Source organism: Electrophorus electricus, chromosome 1 (genome assembly GCF_013358815.1).
Source record: "Electrophorus electricus isolate fEleEle1 chromosome 1, fEleEle1.pri, whole genome shotgun sequence".
Classification (NCBI taxonomy): Eukaryota; Metazoa; Chordata; class Actinopteri; order Gymnotiformes; family Gymnotidae; genus Electrophorus; species Electrophorus electricus.
The window spans coordinates 25,278,684-25,287,953 of NC_049535.1; the positions used below are offsets into that span (position 1 = coordinate 25,278,684).

The following is a 9,270-nucleotide window of genomic DNA, read 5'->3' on the forward strand; positions in this document are numbered from 1 at the left end:
GCAAGACTGAAATGTACTATGCAATTTTTAGGGTCAAAGTGAGAACTTTTCTTGATTGCCAATCTCACAACCAGAAACACACTTACCACAAATTGCTTCTATTGAATACAAAACAACAATAACAACAACAACAACAACAACAACAAAAAACCCAACCAATCAAGCAAATTATGATGAAACTGCATTGCAGATGAGGAGTGCTTTACCAGAGATGTTTCCCAGCACTAACGTAATCAATCTAAGCTTTTGCAACCAAGTAATACAAGTAATTGTTAATTTGTCCCAGTAATTCATTCAAGACCTTGAAATAATGCTGACATTCTGCACTTTAACCTGTCACAATTTCACCGAAAACCGAATTTGCTGGAGTAGAGCCAAAATGACTCTACTAAATAATCATTGCTCTACTTTATAGTATACCACATATACTATTGGCCAGCTTTTAAATCTTTAATGGTTATGTTAACTGTTACCATACTGCTCTCTATATTAAGATGGCATGTTGAGAAAACCACTTTTTTCCTCTGCTTGTTCCTCAAGTCCTGCAGCCCTCCTGCTTGCCTCCAGTGGCCGGAGTTCCTGAACCAGCGTCACAGCTCAGTGGATGACCGGGAGAGGGGTTTCAGAGGAAGCCTCTATCCTTTCTTTCTGAGCAGTCGCTCATAGATCCAGGAAATTATACTTTCACTGGTGTCCTTTGAGGAACTCTTTGTTAAACAAAGTTGAAGAATGCCTCATTTCCAGGAGAGTGAGTTGGTTCTCTGTAGCATGTACCAAATAAACCACAAACCAAACCAAGGAAACCCCCTATCTACTGCCATGCTTGAGATGTGTTTGCTTTCTGCTGTAAGTGGGTAAGGATATACAGGAGATCTAAAATTTGTAACTTACATTGTAGCCATTTTTGTATCCTCACGCTCATTCACCCATGGGTAGGCAGCCTTATATGCAGGTGCAGTGTGGTTACAGGTTTTAATTCCAGCGAAGAAGAACACCCAATACAACTAAAGACAAAAATCTGAATATCAGTAGGAATCAGGTTTGCATGAGCTCAGTAAACCTGCAGTCACATTGGCCCATTATGGATTAGGTCAGTTACCTATATCTTAACCACTGAGAAGCTCTGCTAGTTTAGCATCAACCCTCTACAGAGGCTATAGCATGACAGCAACAATTCGAAAGACCAGAAAGAAGCCATGCATAGCAGATAGCCTGTGAAGTCAGACAGCATCCCCCAACCCCCAACCAGGTCCATTCAACTGGCCTCTTGTCCTGCTCTTTGTCTGTGAAGTGTTCTGTGAAGTTTTCCATGGAGAACAGACCAGTCAGTGATTTAAGTGGTAGTACAACAGGCTGCAGTCCTTTGTGGTACAGACAATAAGATAAATGCAAAGGCGGCTCCTTTGAAGGCATCACAAATTTTTCACTGTTTTTTCAAAGGAGCTGTTTTTTTGTAAATTACAGCTCACTGAGATTTGATCTGTGCTGGTAGACTTACTTTTCACATCTGTGAGGGAGCAGCAGACTCGGACAAAGAAAGAGTACACAAAAGTGTGAACGAGGAGAAATATAGTGGTCACAGACAACTGACTATGAATTTCTGTTTGGCAATACAGCTTTCACAACTTTGCATACAAAATATAGCTGTTGTCTTTACATCACTATGGATTATTTTATTCTTGGCAGTCTCTCAGTGGTGTTTATTAAGAAGAGGGGATGGCCCTCTTGCATCGTGCTGGTTTTTTGCTCTCGGTCAGACTGTTGCATTATGGCACGAGAAATAACTTTGCCCTCTTCCTCCCTCAGACTAAGCTGTTCCAACAGTTCTGCTTTGCTGGTTAATTACCTCTGCGGTTCAGTCTTTGTTTAATCAGGTTTTCTGTCATACAATTAGGGGTGCTTTGAATTGTCCTCTTCTCCGTATACTGCCATAAATAGATATATCTTTTGTCAAGTGTCATCATGGTTTCCTTATTGACCAATATTCAGCTTCCCTTGTACTGTCACGCCTCTAGCCTTAAAATAATTTTGGAATAAGTGTAAGGGGATGTGTTTTCAGCATTAAAAACTCTAGTTGGGATAAAAGAGAGCTGGCCAAACTAGGTGACTTATGTGTCCAATCAACTTGAACATGCAATTTGGCAGGGTACCACATTACAGAAACCCACATTACCACCAAATTCTCTTTCCACACAGATGAAGCTCTGTAAAAAAAAATAAAAAATTAAAGAAAATCAGGCATCCCCCAACCATTTCCAGTCCCCCTCATTGCATCTGTAACTCAAATATGTTGAAGGGATAACATTCCACTTAGCAACCCAGCTATACACTGTGAAATCATTAGTGCTCATCAGACTGGTCAGCTTCATCATCCTACTGTGCACTTTTTCCCCTCATCATATCCCAAGAATTGTATTCATCTGTCAGACACAGCCAGGAGCACCTGCAGTTGGGGGAGGGGGGGGGGGGGGGGGGGGGCTGTGACTATTTCCTCTAAGCACTACCAAAAAAGGATATTTCCTTTAGTTCAGTTTGAAAAATGCATGCGCTAACTCTGAGCTAATGTTACTCATTAGCGCCATCCTCTGGACAAAACAATTGTTTTGTCAGTTGGCTTTAAAATGGTTATGTAATGTCTCAATTTTCACTGTTTCTTTTCATTTTCAAGCGTGAGGCAGGATAGACTAGACTAGAACCCAAACTACAGTGTTGGTAATAAAACCATGTTTCATTGTGTCTATGCACGTTTTCAAAATGAGAATTTCTTTAGCCAAGACTGAAGGCTAAAATGCTGGTGTTTTAGAGAAATGTGTCTATATTCAGCTATTGAAGGCCATGCTGAAATTAATTAATTAATTGTCTAAGGCCATTTAAGCAATATTTATACAATTCATAAACTGCAAATTTTGGATGTAGTGAAAAATAAATTGCATGATAAAATTATGGTATATATATTCTATTCTGTAAGTAGTGATGAGCAATAATGGAAATAAAAGTCATCACTACTCTAAACGTATGCAACCAAAATGAAATGAAATATGTAGAAACACTTTGTTCATTCATTTAACCCAATGTTATAAGTTATTACATTATATAAACAGATATCTGAGTGATATGGACTCATGCACTCATGCTGGTATAACTTCAAGGTAAAGGTTTAAGATGTATAAGGTTCATTTTTTCATATCTAAAATATTTTCTGTCATTCTTAGTTTTAGTAAGTCACTACTTGCATATTTAGAATGGATTTTAAAGAAAGTTTGAAAATCAGTATTCTGAAGTTCTCTATCTGTTACAAGCACAATACCCCAACACACTGAAAAGCAAACAAGTTTGAAGTTCCTAGAGTTCAGACAACACTTTTATATCTAGTCTTGTGCTGAGACCTTTAATAATACCCAAGGCCTGACTGAGGTGCTACACCATACTGTGATCACTGACTTCTAAAGAGTGTTTAGTCATTAGTTGCCCCATTTTAAATATAACCAAGCAAATGCCACTCTCATGATTTGGATCACATGACACCAAAGTCCTGTTTCTCCTAAGCCTAAATGACAAGCATTCATGCGTGTTCTCTCTCTCTCTGGATGGTTTTTACTTTCTTTTGTCTACAGCTAATCTTATCTGCGGGTTGCTTGATGCAATAAAATAATCAAGTAAATAAATGAGACCATTTTTTTTAAAGTTCTCTCTCTCTCTCTCTCTATGCATCACTGAAATGACTAACCTTTTAATGTCAATTTATACAAAACTAATTCAGTAACCGTGGATCCAGACTGTCATGCAAGGTGATTGACTTTTTTTATTGCATGCACCCTAGACCTTTAAAAATTGGGGTTACTGCTTAAGTAAAGGGAAGAATGGCTTCAGAAATGACCCACTTAGAGTGTCATTGTTCATTCCTTCTGCCCTTTCCACCTCCTCAGCTGCATGCCAAGGTCACCAACCCCATCATCCACCTCACTTGTTCCGGAAGAGTCTTTTCCACCCCCTGTGGTTCGGAGTGCCAGCCAATCAATAGAGCACAGCAGAAGGTCAACGTCATCTCCAGACTAACTGCCAAGCGCCAAAAACAGTTAGTAGTGACCGCAGCAAAGTGCCCAAATGGCTGAAGCAGCCAGGTGTACTTTTATCAACACAAGCATGAAGCCAAGGGTTCCCTACTGAACCTTTGACAGTCTCAGGAGGAAGGCCCCTCAGAGCCTATATGAAGGCGGGGCTTCTGGTCTAAACAATAGTTACACAGTAAAGTTAAAGTTACTTTCCCACTCTCACTAAAGCACCCCAAAGCAATAGGTTTACTCATGCCCTAGTGCTCTTTGGGGTTCACTCTCAATCACCTGGTAATCTTTTGTTTTGAAATAATTGCCAAACCAATTAGTAAAAGCAACAACAGATCTACAATATTCTATATTTGTAGAATATATTTAAAAACATAAAATATTGATATCAAATTAAAATATTGACCTCACAATCAAAAATCATAATGAATCTGAGAATGGGTAAACCTTTACATGTTCTTGTCTTAAGCTTATTCAAAACTTCTGTCTAATAGTAATATTATGCAGTTGTCAAACATTATCTAAGAATTTGGGAATTAAATTAAATCTAGGGAATAATGCATTTTTTTAATTCATTTTGGGGTTTTTTTCTTTTATGTTATTTTTTACCACATAAAAAAGCACATTTTTACATAGTTCTTGATAGGAATTTACATTTCCTTGACAAGGAAAATATCTGAGGATTAAAATCAGAAATTCAGGGGGAATTGCATTTACATTTTCAGCATTTGGCAGATGTTCTTTCCTATAGTAACTTACATATTCATTAATACGACAGCATGACTGCTCCCTCTCAACTGAACCCATGACCTTGATGTTACTATACTGCTCTCCATCCTCTAAAAAGGTGAGCTACTGTGGAACGAAACAAGGAGTTCTCGACTGTGAAGATGATGGAAACTGTTCTTCAGCCAAGTGAGTGGAACAATTGATGACTTTTATTTAATAAAAGAAATTAAGAATAAAAGTTCATTTGTGCATAGAATTCAGCTATGTTTAAAAATCATACTTTCTGTATGGCCACTTTATTAGAAACACGTGCCCTGTTTTCTTGGCACACCATAGGTCATAGGTCTGATAGTAATGGATGTTTAGGCTACCCTACAGCAGAAGGACACTTTCAGCAGGACAATACAGTACACCATGCCACAAGGGTCGTGTAGTAATGGATTGGTTCCAGGAACTTGACAGCAAGTTTTCCTTGTTTCCCTGGCCTTCACACTACTCAGATCAATCTTATACAGCATCTCTGGGATGAGTTAAAACAGGCTGTTCAGAGCATCACAGTATCTCTACCTAATTTGCAACTTTACCTAAATGTAAAAGTAGCTAGCTAAGCAGTGCCTCCTGCATCTTTTGCCAAACACTGCAAAACATGCACACCATGCTTTCCTGTGAATGAAAAAGGTTCATTTGCAGATTTAAAAAAAAGGTAAAAACACCATATATAAAATTAAGTTTTTTTTAAAGTTCAAAACCAGAACATTTATTAAAAACAAACAAAAAAAAACCCCTCCCCTGAACCAGAAATGCAACTGGTTGTCCACTAGTACTGTCCACCCGTAAAAAAAATATAAAATATATATCCTGGTATCGAACCAATCACTGAGGAATTGCCATCATCTTGCTGCAGGGAATGTTAAACACCACCTTGTTGACAGTGGTGGGAAAATATCCATCAGTGAGATCTCAAATATCCAAACACACACTGATACACCTTTTCTCTAGTACACCTTTAACTAAACATCACAGGCCAGCAAAAAAAAAAAGAAAAAAAAAAAAGAAAAAAAAAAAAAAGTGTTAATTTCAAAATATTAGGGGAGGGGGGTTAGTCCTTTTTCCTGGCACTTATCATCCAAGGGCCTCGCTCCTTCTCTTCTTACTCTGATTACTTCCAACTGCTTCAAGGGGCTTCGATGGCGAGTAGAGGGGAGCATGCTGGAGGCACCTGCTGCCCTGCCCCACACAGGTGGCTAACAGAGATGTGAGGCTGAAGGTTATCTTACCACGTTGCAACAAAAGGGCTGGGTGGATCTTACCTTCTTACAGTTAAGCAAACCTAGCCCTTTTAATGTTTAATGTAGTTAATGTAGTTAATTTTAGGGTAAACTTGATCTGAATAGTTTCTTGATTTTTTCAACAGTAGAAATGGTTGGTCAGTGTGTGGTACATAAATTTATTGGTAACATACAATAAATTACAACTCTTTAAAGACTGTGGGATAAATCTATAGTACAAGTGTTTAATATGCTTTTACAAACTGACAAGAGTCCAGACTGCTCGTTGGTCAAAACTATAGTGCCATCTAGTGACTCATCAGAAATCCAAAAGCTGCAAGAGAATAAACAAATGAATATGATCTAGATCCAGTGTTTGAGATCAAATGTACAATGTCACAAAGTGCACAATAAGTCAGACCACTTAAAGCTCTGTTAAAGCTGAAAGGGGTAGGAAAGCTGTATATTTGTATTAAACTAATGCTGCTTAGTTTTATTAAACTGTTTACTGTCAAGTTTGTATTAAAAACACCGCTTTTACAAACTAGACCTTATTAAAATTGATGTATGCCCATCATTTATACCTGTGCATGGCACAACTTGCTGACAGCTTTAGAACTGAGTAAAGATGAGTTTCACTGGACAAAGTGCAATAGGGCAATCCTTTAAGGAGATAAGCAGACTACAACCAGTATTACTTAAGGGCTGCCTTAATTAATAGGGTTGGATAGCTTTTATTTTACATTTCTGTAAAGCAACATTAAAAACACATACTGGAACTAAGCATTTTCCTCTTTGCTAGATCCATGGCATGTACAAGCAAATTAGTTGAAATGTATGATTTTTCAAAATGTGTCCAAAAGAAACACACAATACACAAAGACACCAGTAACTATATTGTGAGTTTCTATTTTTTTTTAAAAACTTTTTTTAAATTATTATTTTTTGGATTAATTTGAGCCCCACTGGACTGTCTTTGAGCCCAAGGTGAAACTGCAGAGAAGTACAATTATAAATGATGAGGACACAATCATTTCATTAAAAACATAAAAACGACCAATCGCTGGTTTAAGCGAGAGGCTAAAGGAAAGTCTGCTTTGTAAACAGGTTATCGTGTCAAACATTAGTTTAAAGATATTTGTTAGCTTTCTTAATTCATTGTAAACACGATTTAATCCGGCAATTCAAGGTGCTTAAATATATAATGTACATTTTAAACTGATTTTCAGCCTGCCACTCAGGCCATACCGAATGCATCGCTGCATATTTCGATTACTTTCAGTGACTAGCAAAAACAAAACAAATAAAAGGTTTCAAATATAATCTATGGTCTATTGTAAACGTAGTGCGCCATTTTCAGTGTACGTGTACATATAGGATATATGGTATGACGTTACCTACTCACCAGTTCAGGCAATATTTTTTCAACGTGCTCCAAATCCACAACATCGCAGTCTTCATTTTCTGCCTGTTTCATGGATCTCCGTGTCGCTTCTGGGGGACATAAGCAAATCAGATCTTGTACGACTGTGTAGCTCATAACCAGATAACTAGCGCTAGATTATGTAGATAGGCCTTCCGAAGAAATGCTCAAACAGATAATTTAGTTAGGCAAGAAAATATTTGACAAAGATATGTTAACCGAGCTAACCAAATCGGGGGGGAAGAAGATTTTTTTGAGTATCTATTAAATCAAGACTTGCTTACCGACAGCGAAAATTTTCAGCATCTCGGTCATAAGATTGACAGCATCACTACTGACTAATGGAAAGCAAAGAAATCTTCGTTAGCTAGCTTGCTAGTTAGTTAGTTTACTCTATACATACGCCATGCATATGCTAACCATACAGTCTGTAAACGCAGACCTTTGGTTTTCTCGTCCTTGAAGAACATCGTCAAAACTTTGCTGACAGTCTCCTAAAAAAAGTGCAACAGGATGATTAAAATTTCTGCTTAGCCAGCTAGCTAGCGAATGACTTTAACCTAGTTGTGTTACGTATCAGCCACTGAAAACAAACAGCATTTAACCGTGGGCTTCTCACTAGTTATTTATCTATTTTAACACTACTAACCTAGCTAACAGAAAAAGCACAATAGTTACCTTCTTGAAGACTATTTCGAGCTCTGTACTATCCATTCTTTCAATATAACCGCGCCTATTTCTTCTTTCTAAATTACTCAATTTTAAGTTCCGACTGCTGCCCTCTAGCCGCAATAATCACAGGTGGTCCACCAACCTACCCAAATCTTACAAGCTAAAACCTTTCTTTTTACTTTCTTTTGTCTACAGCTAATCTTATCCGCGGGTTGCTTGATGCAATAAAATAATCAAGTAAATAAATGAGACCATTTTTTTTAAAGTTCGTAGTCAGTCAGTCAGTCTCTCTCTCTCTCTCTCTCTCTCTCTCTCTCTCTCTCTCTCTCTCTCTCTCTCTCTCTCTCTCTCTCTCTCTCTATCTCTTCTATAGGATTGTACAGTGAAGGAAAGACACAGGCAGTTGTCAGCATGCACCACGTGTCCAGTGAAAGAGTAACAAGGGAATTAGAAATCTAATTAAAACAGACATTATTAAAATGTCAAGCATATCTACTAATGCTGATTTGCTATAAAACTATGACTGACACTGCATGTTTAAAGTACATTTTTGTGGCTTTAGGAGAACACCCATAATCAGTTATGTTACACTGTAGATGCCTCGCATAGTAACCAGAACAATGTAGGATGTCTCAAGTGTGACAAGTGTGTTCTTTGTTATTTCCCAGAGATGAGAAGGGAAAGAAAGGATAACACAAGCAAACACTTGAACTTGGATATATGTATACACACACACACACACACACACACACACACACACACACACACACACACACACACACACACATATATATTTATATATATGTCACTCAAGTTATGTTTTGCAATGAACTGAATGGATAGTCTGACAATCCTAAAAATATCTAATTTACAGATTATTACACATCACTAAAGCCTGCCAAAACACAGACACATTTATTTAGATTTTGAAAAATAGCAAATTATAATTGCCACACAATTTGCCAAATCTGACTACACTGTATTGAATCAGTAAAGTATTTTCTGTAAATATCTTGAATTACTATGTAACTTCCTGAAGAAAACACTGAAAACCATAATCTCACCCTTGAAGCATAAACACATACATGCACAATTTTTAATAGAAGTATGTTATGAA

The 9,270-nt window shown here is 37.5% G+C and overlaps 1 protein-coding gene across 1 annotated transcript; it reads right to left on the reverse strand.

Moving 5' to 3' along the window:
* Positions 1-6,217: 6,217 nt before the first annotated feature.
* On the reverse strand, positions 6,218-8,255 carry cenpx (centromere protein X). Its single transcript, XM_027006622.1, has 5 exons — positions 8,160-8,255; positions 7,924-7,975; positions 7,766-7,819; positions 7,464-7,552; positions 6,218-6,392 (listed from the first exon to the last, which is right to left on the reverse strand). The coding sequence occupies exons 1-5, from the start codon at positions 8,193-8,195 to the stop codon at positions 6,378-6,380; spliced, it is 246 nt and encodes an 81-aa protein (XP_026862423.1). The 5' UTR covers positions 8,196-8,255; the 3' UTR covers positions 6,218-6,377.
* Positions 8,256-9,270: the final 1,015 nt, after the last annotated feature.

Excerpts from the sequence above, each read along its gene's own strand:
- cenpx (XM_027006622.1), bottom strand. The coding sequence starts at position 8,195 with ATGGATAGTACAGAGCTCGAAATAGTCTTCAAGAAG. Across the intron at positions 7,820-7,923 it reads CAAGGACGAGAAAACCAAAG|TCAGTAGTGATGCTGTCAAT; the intron begins GTCTGCGTTTAC and ends GCTTTCCATTAG. Across the intron at positions 7,553-7,765 it reads GCTGAAAATTTTCGCTGTCG|AAGCGACACGGAGATCCATG; the intron begins GTAAGCAAGTCT and ends TATGTCCCCCAG.